The sequence below is a fragment of the Parus major genome, chromosome 4 (genome assembly GCF_001522545.3).
Source record: "Parus major isolate Abel chromosome 4, Parus_major1.1, whole genome shotgun sequence".
NCBI classification, from domain to species: Eukaryota; Metazoa; Chordata; class Aves; order Passeriformes; family Paridae; genus Parus; species Parus major.
In genome coordinates this window covers 24252199-24271775 of record NC_031771.1, presented here as the reverse complement: position 1 = coordinate 24271775, position 19577 = coordinate 24252199, and the positions used below count along the sequence as shown (strand labels likewise).

Below are 19577 nucleotides of genomic sequence, written 5' to 3'. Positions count from 1 at the left end.
AATGCAGGCACACTCAAACTAGCCATCATTACCTTGGCTTAAGAGCAGGATGCTATTGATGACTGACTGCTTGCTAAAACTCCCTTCCCCACTTAGACCATTCACTGTGCTGTTGGAAATCAATCCTGAAACGCACAGTACTTAGAGAGGAAATCTCTAATGCAATCCCACTGGGATGTTGTAGCCCCAGCAGTGCTCTCTGATTAAAGGAAATGAGTAGTCACAGGCTGCCCAGCTTGGTGTGTAGTGCAGAGAGCTCACAGAGCTACCAGAGACTGCAGCTACGCGGGATGAGTGAACTGTCCCTCCTGGGAATGATGGCTCCACTACTGAGGCCATCTCTGGAGGCTGAATCTGTGTACACATGGTGAACAGAGTGAGCAGTCTGGTTAAACATTAGTAAAGCCACATTCTGCACCACATACAGGAAACTGCCACATAGGTCTCTGCAGGTAAGGACACCGCCCTGCATCCCTTTTACAAGCCATGGAGACTTAAGCAAAAGCATTCAGAGCACAGTTCAACCTATTCCAACCTGTATCTGGTCCACTGAACCACCTTCTGGGCTTCACTGCCTACAAAGGGAACCCACGAAGGCTTTCCCAAAAAGAGGTTGCAGACAGCAACATTTTTAGAGATGAGTGCCACTCCAAATGACAAGGTGATGAATGCCTGCAACATGTGTGCAGAAAGAACTTGCGAGGAAGAATGGCATTGGTAAGGGACAGGAATAGAAAAGGGAAAATACAAACTGTGGAATGCACTTTTCAACGTGACTGCAGAATTAAAAGTGGGGACAAACATATGCAGCTGGTTAATTTAGAATTTCTCTTCTATTTCTGTATCTTTCAGAGTTGCCACAGGGACATTATGAGCCTGAATGTGTGGGAAGGCAGCAGAAGGAAATGAAGTATATGCAGGATACTCTATTTGTGTTCTTTCTCTACTTTGTGAACTTCTATATGGAAAAAATACTGGTTTAACAGCTTCTCTTGAAGCCCTTCCAGGTGAAAATGAATTTCTCTCCTAAAAAGTGTTCCCATAAATGACAGACTAAGTTTCTGCAAAAAGTACCTTCATCTTAGAAGTGAAACACAGTATTTTCTAAACTTTTAGCCTGGTAAATTTAATGAACAGTCCTATTTGTGCACCAAGCAGTGTGCTGCTTTACTGTGTTCTCACAACATCCAGCAACTCACTGTGTCCAAAGCCCCAGCTGTAGTGTCACTGGAGTCATATGGGTGTAGATTTGGCCATACGAGAGTAGAGTGATTACTAATTTTGTCTGTGCTGTGTAGAAGATAATTACAATCTGGTTAAGTTTCACAGATCTAAAAGCTAGGCAGTTATTTTAACACTTCTCATAATAATACCTGCTCATAAAATTACCTAAATGTTTCCCCCTATAAATCCAGACTCCCCAGCACTCAACACTATCAAACCACAGGCTGAAGGAAACTGGAAATATTTGCTCTTTTCTTGAAATGGATTCTTCGTTTATCTTAGTATAATAAAAGTAGATTGATTTGCATGTTGAGCAGGTGGCCGGTCCAGATGATGTCCTGATGTCCCTTTCAACCTAAACTATTTTGATTCTGTGAAAATGAGGTCAATTATTAAAAGCTGCCTTAGGCTATTACAGAAATTAAGTGGACTGTGGCCAACTTCAATGTTTTGAAGCCATAATTTGGATTCAACTGTCAACTGCAGTTTCAGAGTCAAAGATCTCCATTCTGAAGCTACCAGATCTGTTGAAACATAAACCATAAGCATTTGTAATGATATTGCCATCTATGAGGTCACTAATGGATATCACTTTATGGAGAGGGCTGTAGTGGTTCCCACACATCCCTTACTGTTCCACTCTTGGGTTCCCAATCCCCTTTTATTTTTCTCTTCTTATCTATGACTCAGTCATCCAATCTCAATTTAGTGTCTTTCAGCTGCAAGGGACAAAGAAGAAAGACACTGAGAATTATGAGTGACTGAAAGCCCAGACAATTTACGTCAGCTGTAGAAATCCCTCTGCACAAAGAAAAGGACACAAAATTGACTAAAAAATCTACAAAATAACAAAATCTTTTGCATGATCCCTAGTTTTTGTGTAGCCTCCACCACGCTGCTAGCTCAACACAGACTGTCTTCTCCAAGGCCTCACTCAGAAGACATTAAGAAGATGACCCTTTTCAAATCTTTTCTGTATTATGCAAAGCTTTATGTTTCTTGTTACCCATGCCAGACATCAATTCCTGCTCCCCAGCCCTAAGGAGTGACTATCAATTCAAGACCACATAATTTTGCACAGCAGTTATCCCAACCTCTGCAGTCCCACATCATAGACCACTTAATCCCATACTTAAAACCCCAACCTATGTGCCCTTAGGGCTTGTTGTTAATACACCAGTCCTGCGTAAGTGACAGCAGCCTATGGCACCAAGCCAGGAAATCCAACACAGAATGGATGCTACCTCCTGGGATTTTACTGATCCAGAAATGTAGGTGGAGAATGACATTCAAAGCCCTTTACTTCTGCCAAGTGCCAACTTAACACCTTCCAATCTCCTGGCTTATGGAGACTGCCTTTGGTGCTGCAAAAGAAATTTGAAGCGCTACCACCAAGGTCTACAATATGGCCTTCACACACAACATGTATCTGTCCCTGTACTGCATCAGCTACACTGCCTGAATCCACAGCAAGCATTACCTCTGCTACTCACAAGCCTTCCTCAAGAAATGGGATGATCTTCCCAGGGAAAAATCATCCACTGCCTTGAGGTCAATGCTGCCTCTTTCCTGCTATAGAAGGTCACAAAGCATCTTCCTGAAAAACAAGGCTCATGTAAGCATTTCAGCTGAGTCCTGTATTCCTGCAGGAAGGAGGCTGTGTGCACTTCCAATTGTCTGGCTAAAATGTTGAGACTCAGCATGCCCTGCACTGAGGAAATCAAATCAGCACATTCAGGGCAAGAACTCAGGAATGCTACTTTAAGTGGAGAGGAAGCTTCAGACCCTCACAGGCAAAGCCCAGACTCAACACCACCTACATGCTTAGCTCTAGGAATGAGAGATGAGCATGCAATGCCACTGGCACATCAGTAGTTCAAGTTTAGTACAGCAGTGGCTCTAAACTCTAGGCCTGGCTAAAAACTGTAGCTTATGTTCCAAGTACATTAAAATATTATGTCACCTGTTGCAGACACATGTTGCAGTGCCCATGTTCTGAAGAACCACAGTGGTTCTCTTCCTTCCATCCACAGATGAAATATTGGTGTTTCCTGCTTGCTCAGTGGAATCACTTGCCCCAATCCCCTGCAAGTCTGATCCTGCTGCCTGTCTTGTATCTATGTCAGGATCACAGAGCAAACAGTTTTACCTCCTAAGTCCAGGGGTTGGGCAGCCTTAATGTAAGTCCTTTCTTAGGTTTAAACTCTTCCAAGCCTCTACCATCTTTGCCTATCTCCCCTTTAGACTTCTCTTCTGTCAAGTTATGCTGTTTGTAACATACAAAAGTGAACTCTCAACTTCTCCTTGCCTGGAAGGGCTGAGTAGACTGGCAAACACATGGACCATTAGGAATGCAGAGGCAAGGATTCAACAAATCTCCACAAGAGGCTGCAATACTTCACTGGGAAAAAAAACACTCCAGATTATTTACAGCTTTAAAATAAATTTAAAAAAAATAATTTAAAAATCCAATGTCCAGAGGACACACAGACACACACACACACAAAAAATCAAATAAATAAAAGGGTGTTTCTAATTTACTGAAAGTATTCCCCCTTGCCTAGTGGATTAAATACATTGAAAGCAATATGCTTTCAGGACACCTTGTGAAATTGGTTCAATACTTGCCAACTCCCTGCCTAGCTGGTGTCTTAATTCTTCACCAGCAATTTTTCAAGGCACTCCTCACTCTTCCTTTAATTTTCAGAAGTAACTTTTGGTAATACCCTGCCATCCATTTCCCTCCTGCAGCATCCTGATTCTGGCATCACAAGCAGCATATGGGGAGCCCCAACCAGCCCATCAGCTCTTGCTGGGCATCTTCCAAAGAGACAGAACACACAACTTTATTACCATATTCAGTCTCACAATGCAAAAATATCAAATTATTATTATTATTCAATCAAATTTGGCTGTATACATCTGCACAGATGTGGGGAAGAGCTGTGGGTAGACCTACGCACCAGCCAGTGATTAACATTGCTGCTCTTGCAGGGGATTGCAGGGCTGTGAGCCATTTTTAGGGACCTGTGCCATCCTACAGCAGTTTGTAGTTTGATAGCAAGAGCGGGAGAAGAGGAAGAGGCACCTGTTTTATGAGAGACTGGCTTTCTGCAATGCCATTGTCACCTCTCTGAATGGCCACAGTCACCCCAGCAGGAAAGCAAGGATTTTGCCTTTTACCTATAAGAGAGGTTACAAGTCTGTTAAAACTATTTGCTGAAGGGATTATTGCACTAGCTCTTAGATGTGTAGATTTATGGAGTTGATCAGTGGAAGCCCTCATGTGCAAAGTCTGTAAGGTGTGCTGCAACATCAGAAAGAAAGAGCCCGGCTGAAAGGAGGAAACAAGAAAGTGACAAGGAAAGAGACAGAAAATTCCTACTAAGTAACATAAAGGGTTATGTTTGGAATCAAGAGTCCTAACACTAAAACCTAATGATAAAGAAGCAATACTCAGTTCCAATCAGCTGAAAGGTGGATTCACATCTGTGGTCAAAGGTCCTGCTTTTCCTTAGCATTTGCTTGTGGTGACTTTATTAGTGGACTGTAAGAACTGTAGGCACTAGGCCAGGCAGCAGTGCCTTGGACTTTCAGAGTGGGCTCTCACTTGCAGCAACACCAGTTTCCGAGGGCAGCGCTGCAGTGCCGCTCCCAGCAGAGACGGAACTCGGGCAATCCCAGGCCCGCTCCCGAGCCGCCGCCGACTGAGGGCGCTCCGGGGCCCCCTCTGCGCCCGGCTGGGGCGGAAGTGCGGGCGAGCGGGGCTCGGGGAGGGCCGTGGCGCATGCGCGGCGCCCGGCGGCCGGGGCGGAGCCAGGCCGCGCCGGGTGCAAGATGTCGGCGCAGGGGGACTGTGAGTTCCTGGTGAAGCGGGCCCGGGAGCTGGTGCCGGGGGACCTATGGGCGGCCAAGGCCTGGCTCATCACAGCGCGGAGCCTCTACCCCGCCGACTTCAACATACAAGTGAGCGCCGCCGCTGTCGCACACGATCGGCAGCGGGGCCCCGCGCGGCCTCGCTGCGGCCCTGCCTGATTGACAGGCAGCTCGGCCAATGGGATGGGGAGGGGCGGGGCCGCTGGCTGCCGCGCTGACTGCGCGGTTAAAAAACAAAACAATTTACTACTTTACTATTAGTAGTAGTACTTTTAGTTAAAGTACCTCTTCTGATTATGGCTTTTGTGGCAGCTTGGGAGCTTTGCAATGCATTTGGCTGGGTGCAAACCCTGGGCAAAGAACTCTTTGCATTCCAAGTTTTCAGTTTGCTAAGCCAGCGTGTTCACAGGGCCATGGAATGTTTAGGGTTGGAAGGGACTTTGAAGATAATCTAGTCCAGCCCCATTTCCATGGGCAGGGCCACCTCCCACTAACTGGGTTACTCCAAGCTCCATCCAGCCTGGGCTTGATCACTTCCAGAGATGGGGCATACACAGCTTCCCTAGGCAGCCTGTTCTTGAGTCTCACCACTCATACGAGAGAATTCTATGATATTTAATCCAAAGTTCCCCTCTTTCAGTTTGTACCCGTTACTATTACAATGTAACCATTGTCCTAGCACTTCCTGATGAAGAGTCCTTTTCGACTTCTCTGTTGGCCTCCTTTAGATACTAGCACATTGTTAGTGTTACTAATATTAAGTATATTGTCATGCAGAATTTTATGCCTAAATTTATGTGTTATTAAATAGTCTAAATGTTTTCTAATTTGTCCAGAAAGTGTTGCAGTCCTTCAGTTTTCTGTTATGCACACTGCTTTGGCAAATAGAGGGCAGCTTTTTAGAGTGGAAGGACTAATGTGATTGATAAATGTATTCAGGAAAGCTGATGTTCTGTTCTTGCATCCTGCAGTATGAGATGTACACTATTGAGAGGAATGCTGAAAGGACAGCATCTGCAGGCAGGCTGCTCTACGACATGTAAGTAATCAGAGGTGGAACTCCATGTTTATCCCAGGTGCTCCACTCATGGAATCAGTTTGGGAAAGACCTCTGAGATGATTGAGTCCAGACTATGACTAAACACCACCTTGCCAACTAGACCATGGCACCAGGTCCCACATCTAGTCTTTCCTTAAACACCCTGGGGAGGGTGACTCTACCACCTCCCTGGGCAGCCCACTCCAATTCTGATTACCCTTTCTGTGAAGAAATTCCTCCTAATGTCCAGCTTAAACCTCCTCTGGTGCAGCTTCAGATCATGTCCTCTTGTCCTGTCACTGGTTGCCTGTGAGAACAGACTGACCCTCTCACCTGCCTACTCTCTCCTCTCAGGGACTTGGAGAGAGTGATAAGGTCACTCTTGAGACTCCTTTTCTTCAGGTTGAGCAACCCCAGCTCCCTCAGCTTCTCCTCAGAGGACTTGTTCTCCAGACACTGCAGCAGCTGCACTGCCCTTCTCTGGATAAATAAATGTCTGGATTTCCAAAAAATATAAATTTAGTATTTTTTGAAAATCTGTGTGGATAAATTAAGCACAAAAGAGCTAATTAATTAAGAATAAACTGTAAAAAGGAAGGTTTTATTTTCTGTTTTGCCCAAACACATACTTCTGTGGGAAGGTTTTGTCTTTGAGACAGATTTTGGGATCACTGTACATTTCTTGCCTTAAACTTTGTTACAGGTTTGTGAATTTTCCAGACCAACCTGCTGTATGGAGGGAGATCAGTGTTATTACATCAGCATTAAGGAATGACTCCCAGGACAAGCAGACACAGTTTTTAAGAGGTAAGGATTCTTTCCTAAAGTAATCTAAAAATAAGTCCTCTGATTATTTATCTAGTTCAACAAGTAAATGACAGTTTTTCTAACTTTGCCTGTGGAGTGCAGGGTTTGTTTTTTTCCCTCAATTCAGCTTTAGAGACTTAATTTGGTGTGTTAGACTTAGGAAAGCAAAGGGACATGATAAGTTGGTTCCCATTGCTTTGTCTCTGATATGGATAGGCTTACTCTGCCAGAACAAGAAGCACATAGAAGAGCAATTGGATAGGAAGTGAGTGGAATGGGACTTAAAAATCATTGTCCCACAGATTGCAGAGAACAGTGTATGATCGTAAAAATGGGGTGAATTCTTATTTATTTATGTAGTGAGGGATATAAAAATGAATGGTGTCCAGAAGGGCTTGGCATTCACTGCTGGCAACCACAGGCAGTTTTGAAAGCAGGATTTACACCTGACAAACTATAATCTGCTGTTTGAGTGTGTGCTTCAGAAGGAAATCCCTTTTTGTTAAGCATAGTGAGGTGACGCTGATGGTCTTTTATGCTTTGTCAGTCATCTTTACAATTCAGACTCAACATTTTAAATGTTTTCTTTTTTTTTTAAGGCTTATTTGAGACCCTTCCTGGTCGGGTCCAGTGTGAAATGCTCCTGAAGGCAACAGAGCAGTGCTTTAACACATTAGAAAGGGCAGAAATGCTCCTTCTCCTTCTGCGGCGTTTCCCAGAGACTGTGGTGCAGCATGGGGTAAGAGAAGAGAAACTCATAGTAATTATTCAGGTTATTGGCACTCAGCTTTTTGAGATTTTGCTGAAACGTGTTTTCCTTTGCCTTAATGAGAGGGTGGGTATTTTTATTCATGTTTAATTGTGACTAATAGTTCAGACTGCTGTATCTTGATCTTACCACCAGGAAGGGATTGGGCAGAATACAAATGGAAGCAAATAAAACAATTCTTTGTTTTGTAAATGAAAGAATATCAGTCATATATTGCTTTCACCTGTCTGTGCATGTCTACTGACATAGTTTTATGCAGTTTTTCTCTTGATCTAGTTTTGCTATCTTCTGACACTGCTTTTCACTTGCTATTAAGTGTGGAGAGTTTAACTATGTGTTTGGAGACTTGCACATGCTGTTGCCGTATGATTGTTACTGAATTAGTGTTCAGCCTCTCTGAGCTGCAGTTCAAAAAGTTTCTAAACCCCTTGTTCTGGTGTTATTTTTCACCTTTGCTCTCGCAGGTAGGCCTTGGAGAAACATTATTAGATGCTGAAAGTATTGAAGACCAAGAATCTCCAGTGAATTGTTTTAGAAAATTATTTGGTAAGAAAATACTAATGTTCTTATTTTACTGTGCAGCTTTTTAGTATGGCAAGGTTCTGAGCTCAGTAGACTTCCTTCATGGGACTATGATTAGAAAACTGCTTTGGTCAGAAGAGGCTCAGGCCTTGTTAATCCAGGCTGAATGTATGGTACAGATTGGTCCTGGAGCCATTCATGTGAGGTTCTTTCTGGTGTACGGTCAGCGAGAGATGAAGGCTCACATTGCTGATTGAATAAACTTACCTAGGAGAAATAGAACAAAAAAACCCACAAATCTAAAGGATTTTTTTCTTTGTTTTCTGTTATAGTTTGTGATGTCCTTCCTTTGATAATTAACAACCCTGATGTACGACTTCCTGCCAGCTTGTTATATAAATATCTGAATAAAGCAGCAGAATTTTATATTAATTACGTAACTAGATCTACACAGACAGAAAGTCAATATCAAGGTAAGAATACTTTTTAAAAATTAATCTTTTTTAGAATGTGTCTTAGTATCACTGATTTCCATAAATTTAAAAATGCATTGTTTTTATGTAATGTATCCCATAGACAAGGATTAAAAATAGTATTTAGTGTTTCTTAGTTCTTTGATTCCAAAATACCAAAATATTACTTCAGCTACTTAGTCATGCTGCTCATGATGCTTCAGCATATGAGAAGTGGGACAAAATGTCCAAGATATCCTTATCCAGCCTACCAGCTCTCTTGTACAGAGGCAGAAATGCCTGCTGCTCCCTGTTAGCTTTCTGTGTAAAGAACGGTTACCCTGAAAGTTCCAACATAATTTTTACATGTCTTCTTGAAAATGAATCAGTTTGATTTCTTTATGAAGCGAAGAATGTGCTGGTTTTCCTAGGTTCACAAGATTCTTCTGATATTATGTCTCCAAGCAAGCGCAGCTCTCAGAAATATGTAATAGATGGTCTGACAGAGAAATCATCCCAGATTACAGATCCTTGGGAGAGGCTGTTTAAAATATTATCTGTTGTGGGAATGAGGTGTGAGTGGCAAATGGATAAGGGAAGAAGGTAAGAAAGCTCTACTTTGCTGGGTATTTCCCCTGATGGAGAATTTGGCTTTTTGATTCTTAGTAAGATAAATTTTCATTGAAGAACAATGTTAACACAGGAGCATTTTGTGTAAGTTGACAGCAGCTTTTCTTTCAAGACTGTATAATGTAAAGCAAAAACATGGCTCTAGAGAGCACTTTCAAATTAGTCTCTGAAATCAACTTTTGATGATGAAAGTCCTGCATAAGCACTATAGTGTGCTGTGGGGTAGCCTTCCCTACATCCCTCAGTAAAGAGAAACATACATGGTAAATGTTTTGTGAAATTTCATTAGTATGTATTCCCAGCTTCCACTGACTGTGTTGGAGGATATCCTCAGCAGAGCAATTTTCATATTGAGTATGCATTCTTTTCTTTAGTTGCAGAGTCTGTGTAGCATCCTGAATTCTTGTTATCTCTTTCCCCTCAGAAGTTACGGTGACATTTTGCATCGAATGAAGGATCTCTGCAGATACATCAGTAACTTTGATAGTGAAGCCCACATTAAATACAAGAATCAAGTAGTGTATTCCACGATGTTGGTCTTCTTTAAAAATGCTTTTCAGTATGTCAGCAACATCCAGCCATCACTCTTTCAAGGTTAGTTTCTAATGTTTCAACTTCGGTAATATTAGTGACTTTCATTGCTAATGTTTTAAAGATCTTTTTTCATTAGTCTTTTGAAACTCATCTCACAAAGCAACATTTATATGTTGCAATAACTTGTTACAATTCTCTCAAGGCATTAATCTTACCGCAGTTAGTTCATAACAAATGTGTGGTGAAGCAGACCAAAGATCAATGTAGCTTAGCATTGTGGTTTCAACCTTGGCCAGCAGCAGTTGATTGTCTAGCAAGGAGAAAAGTAACAGACCAGATATTATAGGAGACAGTCCTAGGGTTGATTCCTACCCTTCCATGAGCATCATGTTTGTTTCATTTTCTCCTCTGATTTTGTTTTTTTGAAGCTGAATTTTTCCTGCTTTCCTTCAGTCAAAGTAAGTGAAGATATTTTTGCATTTGGAACACACAAGTTTATAATTGAGCAAATAAAAGCTGAATAGGAAAAGATTTCCCGACGTTCACAAGCTCCCAACTTGTCTTTCTTTATATAGTTAAAGCATAATCTTTGAGGTGTATTTTGCACATTACTTCTGATTTGTAATTAATTTGTAAATTGAATGTTGAACATATTTGTGCTACCTGTGCACTTTCCTACCGACTCACATCCGCATTTGGGACATACCAGATTGCTTGGAACACCTTGGATTGCTTCTTCTGGGACTGATGGGGCTTTTCAAGGGTGGTCCAGAAACTGATGAAAATTTTTTCAGTTCCATTTTGTTGGGAAGGTAGAATTAGAAAGAAATTATAAATATGACTTTGTAGCCAGAAAGGCTAAAGAAGAAATACAAATGATAACACGGTTTGAATAATTCAAAGAAACTGGGCTGGTATGTCAGAACACATTCTTTCTTGCAATAAAACTAAGCTGAGACTCCTCATCCCAGCTTTATAAGGAAAGGTCTGAAAGACCCTGAGATAACTAAAAATATGCAAAAATAGCGATTTCTATAAGTTGCACACAAATGTTACTGTATTAGTATACTTAGAAAGATTGGTCAGTGAAAGAATAGAATATTCATATGTATAGATTATATAAGTAATTGTAAAAGAGAGTTCGCTCTCTTGGTTTCTCTTAGTAACTCTTGGTTTCTCTTAGTAACTCTTGGTTTCTCTTAGTAACTCTTGGTCTCTCTTAACTTTTAGTCTCTCTTGGTAACTCTTAGTCTCTCTTAGTAACTCTTAGTCTCTCTTAGTAACTCTTAGTCTCTCTTAACTCTTAGTTCTTTTGTTTTCTCTTGTTTCTTTTACTACGTTCTCTTGCTGCTCTTTCCTACTCCTCTTTAGCTCTTTTTCCAGCTCTCTCACTTCTGTTATGTTCTGTAACTCTCTTTCGTAGAAATCTTAAGTCTTAAACTCATGTATTCGTATCTTACCCTCTTTTGTATTGCTCTCCCTGAGCCCGCCTTGAGCTCTATCTGTTAGCTCATAGTAGGCTCTCTCTCTCTCTCTCTACCCCACGCCCTGAAATAAACTTCTAACACCTAACTCGATTATAGAAGTCTTTGCCGTGTCTCTGACCGTCCCCAGGAAGCGTCTCCTACACATTTTGTTTAGAATTTACTGAAATAATCAGCGTCATAAAGAGGAATTTTCAACTCTTAATAATGTGACAGGAAATTCCTTGCAACAGTAACAAATTGTCACCCTAGGTAATTAATACTTACTAATACTACAGTTATTGATTGATGTTAAAATTACAATTTCAATTCTATGTCTTGTGATCATAAGTTTCATCACATTTTTCTGTATGGAGCAAATGATCATTTGAGGAAGGAAGCAGTCAATACAAATGACAGGTTTTAAACAACTGTACAGTGTTGGGTGATCAGTTGAACAATATTAGTAGATAGCTAAACTCGGAGGACAAATGGCATGGCAATTGGTCTGCAAAGAACATAAAGTAATAGGAACTAATTAACTAATGAGTCAAGTGTTTTGTTCAGTCCAGAGGAAGAAAGGGTTGTGGTGGGCAGGAGGATGCTTCAGGTGTGCATGAAGTTTTAGCTGCTTGATTCCAAGTTAAAGAAGAAAGGAAGTGAAGAACTAGTGAAAATGCTCCTTTCTAAGTTGTACAATTGAGTATTTCAAAGCTCATGTTTTCTGACTGAACCACCAGAAAAAGAAGGTATACTGAGGTCACAGAGTGCAGTTCCTTTGGTGCAGCTTTTCTGGTACCCTCTGTCATTTTCTGATACCAGGAAAGTATTTCCAAGACAACTTTTACTCATTTCTGCTTTAGCATTGAAGTCCAGTGGTATTCAGTACCTTTCATATCTTTTCTATCATGCAAATTTTTCCTCCTTCTCTCTGGAGGGCTTACTGTAGAAATGTAGAATCCTACATATTTTTGGAAGCATGGTCACAGAGAAAAATGCCGTCTCCTCATCTGTGAGGATTAGGTCTGTGACTCTTCCCATGTGCGTGGATCTACAAGAAGCCTCTCGAGGGAAGATTTTTCAATGCATTTCTTGTACATAATGTGTATCTGCTTTGCTGGAGGCTTGAGAAGTGAATGAGGCAATTCACACCTCTCATAACTTTGAGGCTGCCTCCAGGCTTGGCAGGAGTTGCTATTTGGGCTGATGCTTTTGGAGGTTTATTTATAACATTCTCTGCTAGAAAATAATTAAAAGCTCCGTAAGCTTAGATTCTAGAGCTCATACAGAAAAACACAATGCTGCTCTTTGTATCCCTGTGTAACTTTCAGTACTGTAAGAGGGGGTCTGCGGCCCCAGTCAAGGGTGACAATGGATTTTCTTTTATTTTAGGACTGGAGGTTTTGGAATAAAGGCTACAGTGCATTTCTGGTGCTGGGAAGAGAACGCTTGTTTGGAAAGCAAAGCACTTAGTTGGTGTTAGTTTAAGTCAATATGAGTAAAAGAAAAATCCAATTTGTTTCTTCTCAGGTGTTAGAACTAGACAGTTCTTGAGGTTCTAGTGGTGGAACTCTTCCAGCATCCCAGCTGTGATACTTTACATCCATGAGAATCAGATATGAATCTTCTATGTTATGTCTTGAATCTATTTTCAGTTCACACAGATTAGATTCTGTAGTGGAATACATGATGGTTGTATATATCTCTCATTGTATGAGAGATATGATTGCAATGTGCTGTAGGTGCAATTTCAATGGTGGTATCTATTGACCTGGTTATTGTGGTTGTATTAATTGACCTGTATTTGTTAGTTAGAGCAGATTGGCTGTTCTAACAGAAGCTTCTATTGTAGTGAACTCCTTACACATCACTTTTGAGTAGAGGGAGAAGCTTGATAGAAGTTGTTTTTTCTATGTCAAGAGATGAAATGAATTGTCCTTCTACTAAACTCTCAGATTAGTTATGAATGAGGCCTTAGCCTCATATCTTTCTGCAAATAGAAGAAATACACAAACTGAAAATACTTGTTTGCACTACTGTCTTACTGGGCAGAGATTTCAGAATGAAGAAAGAAAAAAAACATTAAAGGGTTACTCTCTCCTTTATATTTTCTTTGACTGAGCTTTGCACATCTATATGGAACTTGATGGTGCAGAAGGAGAAAATGTTTTTGGAAGGAAAGCTGTTCAGTAGTGGTTACATATCAATATTGTTTGAGATTTAGAAATATTGTTCCTATTTTATGTCTAACGAAGTTAAGCACTGGTGTGTGAGATAACAGGTACCAGATCCTACTGGATGTTCTTTGACACCTGTGAAAGTAGAAATTGTTTTCTGTGTTTCAAAATAAGGCCTTTCTATCTTTTGGGAGTGAAGATGAGCTCTGACAGTCAACTAAAGGTTTAATTCTGTTCTGTAAAATCAGTGGCAAAGCTGACACTGAGTGATCCTACTAGGGAAATCTTGTCATAAAATACACAAACTTCTTTGAGGGGACAGTGCCTTTCAGCATATTGCTTTGGTTTCTTATGAAAAATATTTTGAGAATATTGTTGTGCTTTTCCATATTTGTGGCTGTTAACTTCAGAGCCATTTGTGTTGTTTATCTGTTGAATAATTGTACTTACATAAAAGCAAATAATGCTTGATCAGAGAACACCTACTGGTGTACTGGATACCTGGTATACTCAGGTGTATCTTGTGACTACTCCAGAAGAAAGGGATTCCAAAATACTCTTAAACTCTCAGTCAGACTCTGGTGATGTCTGGTAAATGCACTCTGATCTTCACTGTATGGCTGTGTTGAGGAAACCATAGTTTTCCCAGCATAGTTTTAAGCAATTTAAGTGACTTTATTGTTTTCTGTAGCATTATAGTCATTACTTTTGAAGGAAAAAAAACCTCAGCTTGTTGTAGGCATAAGATATTTCAGATCAGTTAAGGACATTTATGAATTAATCTATCTTTATATCCAGGTCCAAATGCTCCAAACCAAACTCCACTGGTTCTTCTTGAGGATGTACCCAACATCTACGGTGATACAGATATTGATCGAAACAAACACATACACAAAAAAAGGAAACTTGCTGAAGGAAGAGAAAAAACAATGGTAACTTTTGTAGACTTTCTAATTCATAACAAGAATGGCATTGCTACTGGAATTTAGACAGCAGTGGTTTGACATAGATCTAAAAGACATATTTTAGAGCTACCCTGAATTAGCTGTTTATGACCACAATTTTCAAATGTTTTTTTTCCTACAGTTAGTAAGAATAAAACCATTTTTGCAGCAGTTACTGTAGATACATGTACTGTTGTGAATGCTTTAACTTGAAGGAGTTCAGCAGAGGCACTTAAAAAGGTAGCTATAGCAGGCAGATGTTCTACAGGTAAACTTCCAAAGTAATTGACTTTTCATGATTGGAATTGTTAATATATCTATTGCTTTAATGGTAGAAAATCACTATTTTATAGAATTTCTCTGCTATAAAGAGAATTCTTATAAAGGATTTTCTTTGCATTATGCTGTAGGCTTAAACTGAGCCATAAAGTGTAAAGTGTGTATGTACTTCAATAGATAATCTAGCTGAAGCTCAGTGGTGAGCCACATTTAACAGAATAAATTTGTTTGGGATACTGCTCATCACACTGTGCCACTGAGTTCTTGGTAGCAAACCAGATTGGTCTAACCTTGAACAAACTAAGTGAAAAATCACTTAAAGCCACTTAAACTAGGACCAGAGCACCTCTGTACACAATTGTTTTCCTGTGTTCAGTGGAAATTCTGTGACTGTAGAGTTCTCTGAAACAAGTATGAATTAAGAAGTTAATCTTGGTGTTTTATCCTGACTTCTAAGCAGAGCTCAGATGATGAGGATCCTTCTGGGAAAGCAAGAAGTCGACATATTACAGTAAATAAGGCTGATCTTGCAAACTCCATTGAAGTATTAGAGAGTTTCAAACTGGCAAGAGAGAGCTGGGAGCTGCTGTATTCTCTGGAATCACTTGACAAAGGTAAGGTAACTGCTTTTAGAATTGCATTTGGACTTCATTGCTCTGCATAGAAATCACTTTTTACTGTTAAAATGGAATTCCTGCCATTATGAATCCTTAAAATTGAAATTGCAGAGGGTCCTGAGTGCTTCTGATAGAAGTTCCAGTGAGAAGCTTTATCAGTTGTTACATTTCTGAAGATTTTGTTCCTGTATTTCATTTCATTCTTGATGCATCTTTGTTTACTCGCCCCCAGTTCTTTTGGAGCAATAAGTCAGTAGTAGGGCTGATAGTGCTCAGTGAGGACATGCTGCTAATGGCTGCTTTAGTTCACAATTAAGAACATGTGTTTTTACTGTGCCTCCCTTTCTGATAATAACTGGTGTGATAATCTTGAGAAAAATTTCTCTTGTAAATAGCAGGTGAACAGTACCACCTACCTGCTTTTAGGTTTGTTGGACACTGTGAACAGAAGCGTAATCAAAAATGACTGTCTAGGAAGAGAATATCCTGTATGTGAAGAATTTCATCCTCTTACTGTTTGGTGCCATTTTTTCCATTTTTAAATTCAGCTTTTTTATATATATTATTGATGTTTAACCCAAAGCTGTGAAATGTTTCATAATCTCTTTTTCTTCTCTAACCACTTAACAGAGTTCACCAGAATTTGTTTGTCATGGAAGACAGAAACCTGGCTTTGGTTAAGAATCTTTCTTACAGACATGATCATCTACCAGGTAAAAAAAAAAATAGTATAAATCAGGAAAAACACCACCATTGTGTTGCTCTTCCTTCTAGTAAATAGCAATTTACTTCCTTCTTGTAAATAGTAATTGTGATTAGCCAGTTTGACTGCTTATAGTGTTTACTGATTTGATACCTTAAATTATGACTCCTGGGGATAGAACTACGCTGTTTGCACCACAAGCTTGGTATCTTACTTTGTATATTCCTGTCCCAATAGCTCTTGTTTGAGTCCAGCTAATTTTGGCATGTGGAAGAGACATCTATATTTGCATTTTGACCAGTGGATATATACATAGAGTTATGGAGGATAAGTGCATTTTATTAGTCTGTCAGTGCATTGTATTTGAAAACAGAGAGAATTTTCAAACAGTAGAAGGTTTTAACATGTCTCAGTTAACTTCTGTACTTCTCCACAAAAATGGGGCTGACTGTGCTCATTCCAGTACCATCTACAGAAGAAAGCTTGTTCTTTATTTTTCCTTTGGAAGTCTTATTTTTGCCTCTTCTTGTGCCTGAACAAGAGCTATTTCAAACTTTATTAATCTAAATAGAGTAACAGTTAAGAATATAATTATTTGATTCAGTTACAAATATGATTTTGTAAAATGGCTTTTTTATTTTGTTTGTCTTCTGACTGCCTTACAAATGATTGACCCACAGTCTTGTACATAACTCATTACTGGAGATTATTAGTTTCGATTAAAATTTTGAAGGCTTGTTACTTGGACACACTCCATTTTGAAAGCTTCCTGTAAGAGACTTTTTTTCTCTCTCTCTCTACTTATTGTATAGAAAAGACCCTAACAGTTTCTTCTTTAATATTCTTTTTCAAAGGGGCAGTACAAAAAAGCAATTAGCAGCCTACATCACTTGGCAGCTCTTCAGGGCTCTCATTCTCCCCAGCAAATTACAGGACAAGGATCTTTAGAAAATCAGAGAGCACTAATCCAGTTAGCATCGTGCCACTTTGCCCTTGGAGAATATCGGGTATGTAGTGCATTCCACACATTGGTCCTTCATCAGCTGCCCTGTGGTTCCCATTTCTCTTTTTCCACAGAATTTTCCTGTTAGCCTGCTTTCAGCAGGATATTGAACATAAGCCTACTGAAACATCCATGCTTTACTGGGAGAATTACACTTCCTACCACATTAACTGACTGTCCATTAGCAACTCTTTATATGTGTGTGTATAGTCTGAGAGTGAAGATTTGGGGAGTTAGTTATGACTTTTCATGTCTGCATGTGTTTGAGTTGTCTGTAAATGCAACCTTAATTTGCATTACTTAACTTTACTGAATTATTTCCTTAAATTGAGGGGGAATTCTTTTAGGTACAGGCTTCATGTGGCAGAGGAAGGAAAAGTAAAGGAACTTCTGTGATCATCTTGAAAGAGAGTTAGTTATTAACTGATGATATAAGAGACACCAGAACAATATTGTCTGGCCTGACCTCTGAACTTGCTCTGCTTTTGCAATATATGTTTTGTGTTTTTAATATTCCATGAGTGTGTGGTGGTCTGAGGTCAGTCAGTGTCAGCACTGACAATAAAGGCTCTGTCTCTTAGGATCTAACGTCATCCTAGTACTGCTGGACAAGTGCTTTTGTCCCTTCCACTTTAATACTTTTTCACTGGAAATGTGTTCATGTATTCCCACAGACCTCTTGCTAGGAAATACCAGTAAAAATTCAATGAATTTCTATCATGCTGTCATATTGCCATTTTCCTTTCTATTTTTACCATTAACAGAACATATTTTACAAAACTATTCTAAGAATTCTTTTGAAAACTTAATCCTTCAAAATAACTTTTGATTGCAGTTATATTGATCTTACGCTTTTGAAATGAAGAATGCCAGTATAATTTTTTCACCATTCAAATGATGTATGTAGGCTCTCAGAGGCTGTTTAGTGACAGCTAAGTCTTTTTGCTTACCCAGACTGTACTGTGTATTAAGTCAGTTCAAGTTCTAGCAAAGAATTTTGTGATTGGTTTTTTTTCCTTTTGTGGTGTCTGAAATTTTTCATCATTATTAACATATTTTTAAGAACTTTAAATTCAGCATTATCATGTCCCTTCTTTTACAGCAAACATGTGAAAAAGTGCTTGACCTCATGTGCTGTATTTTACTTCCAATACAAGAAGGAGGTAAAGTACAGGAGGAGCAACCTAAAGTCAAGTCAAAATTCAGGAAAGGTATGGAGTTGCTATTACCCTAAACTCAGTGTCAGCTCCATTTCAGTTCATGTGTTCTGGTTGAGTATATAATTATTCTCATTTTGTATTATAAAAAGGGAGGAAGTTCCTTATTCCCTCTTGGTTTTGTATCAAGGTTTTCTTGCTTGTACCTTTTAAAGTATATTGGTGGCAAGGTCCTACCACAGGAAAAGAGAAGTGAAGAAGAAAAATTTACATGTTTAACTTCACATTTTGAATCAGTCATAATTTACATTCAAAGCTTTCCTCCCTAAAGTGGTAACTTTGAATTTGTTTTTCTCCATTTCAATTTCTTTCAACCTACCTATTGTGAGACCCCTAAAGAACTGTTCTGTTGCAGGGTCTGATTTGAAGCTTTGGCCATGTACCAGTAGAGCTATCATGCCTTACTGCCTGCATCTGTTGTTAGCTTGTTTCAAGGTAATGTAGGGTCAATTGGAGCTTTCTTGTCCTTAAGGCCTAGTTTATGTATCCTGAAATTCTTGCATGGCCATATGCCAGTGCTGTGACTGAAGGGCTGTGCCTCAATCCTTCTTGCCTAAATGGGTTGGGGGAGGGTCTTCTTTTGGAGAGGGGAGTGGAGTGTTGATGAAGAAGGGTTTGTTTTCTCTTTTTTTCTCAATTTGTTTGAGTTTTGAGCAGAGAAGACATAATAGATCTCAAAATTTCTGTCTCTCTTCAGACTTCTCTTATAGGTTAGTGGGGAGGATTTGATATTTTAGCTGGAAATTTCCAGCCTACTTTAGAAGTGTATTTAATTCTGCCTTAAAAGTATATATACTTTTAAAGAACTTCTGTATTTGCACAGATCTAGGTGAGATAAATCCTGTATGTTTTTGAAAGCAACATGTGCTTCCTGATTGTCTGAATGTAATTTTTTTCCCTGAAGCTCAGAGCTTTCACAGACGGCAGAGATGATATGGCACTGGGCCACGTAGTTGTTCTGCTTCAGCATGAGTGGCCAAGGGGTGAGAACTTGTTCCTGAAAGCCATCAACAAAATCTGCCAGCAAGGAAACTTCCAGTATGAGAATTTTTTCAACTACGTCACAAGTATCCTTTCTCTAACCAAGAATGTCTTTCACATCCTGTGCTCTAGTGTTGAAAAAGCTGTTAGTTTGAACAGCAGCTCTTTCCCTGTTAGTCTGAGCAGCTCTTTGCCTGAATCATATTCTGTATTTATTTTCACACCACGAAAACCTTTTGTAGGAGGCTCAGTACACAATAGACTGTAAATATGCCTCCTGGCACTTGAGAGTAGCCTTAAGTACACTGCCATTGCATTTCTATTCAGAAAAACAGCAGCA

General features: G+C 39.7%; 1 protein-coding gene across 7 annotated transcripts in view; it reads left to right on the top strand.

The window, feature by feature from the left end:
* Nucleotides 1-5022: 5022 nt before the first annotated feature.
* Nucleotides 5023-19577, top strand: part of INTS10 (integrator complex subunit 10) — a 24047-nt gene continuing 9492 nt past the window's right edge. For 3 of the 7 annotated variants that reach the window (XR_004496831.1, XR_004496832.1, XM_015625171.3), the window contains exons 1-15: nt 5062-5190; nt 6072-6139; nt 6843-6946; nt 7546-7685; nt 8180-8261; nt 8570-8710; nt 9121-9292; nt 9744-9913; nt 14292-14425; nt 15174-15330; nt 15964-16046; nt 16891-17043; nt 18142-18250; nt 18612-18691; nt 19161-19323. Coding sequence is in view for 5 of the 7 variants with exons in the window: in XM_015625171.3 (XP_015480657.1) it covers nt 5062-5190; nt 6072-6139; nt 6843-6946; nt 7546-7685; nt 8180-8261; nt 8570-8710; nt 9121-9292; nt 9744-9913; nt 14292-14425; nt 15174-15330; nt 15964-16046; nt 16891-17043; nt 18142-18250; nt 18612-18691; nt 19161-19323 (1885 nt within the window). In the remaining 2 variants the exon portion in view is untranslated. Of the gene's footprint in view, nt 5191-6071; nt 6140-6842; nt 6947-7545; nt 7686-8179; nt 8262-8569; nt 8711-9120; nt 9293-9743; nt 9914-14291; nt 14426-15173; nt 15331-15963; nt 16047-16890; nt 17044-18141; nt 18251-18611; nt 18692-19160; nt 19324-19577 lie in introns of all 7 variants that reach the window. The other 4 variants (XM_015625169.3, XM_015625172.3, XM_015625170.2 and 1 more) reach the window with 4 other exon arrangements.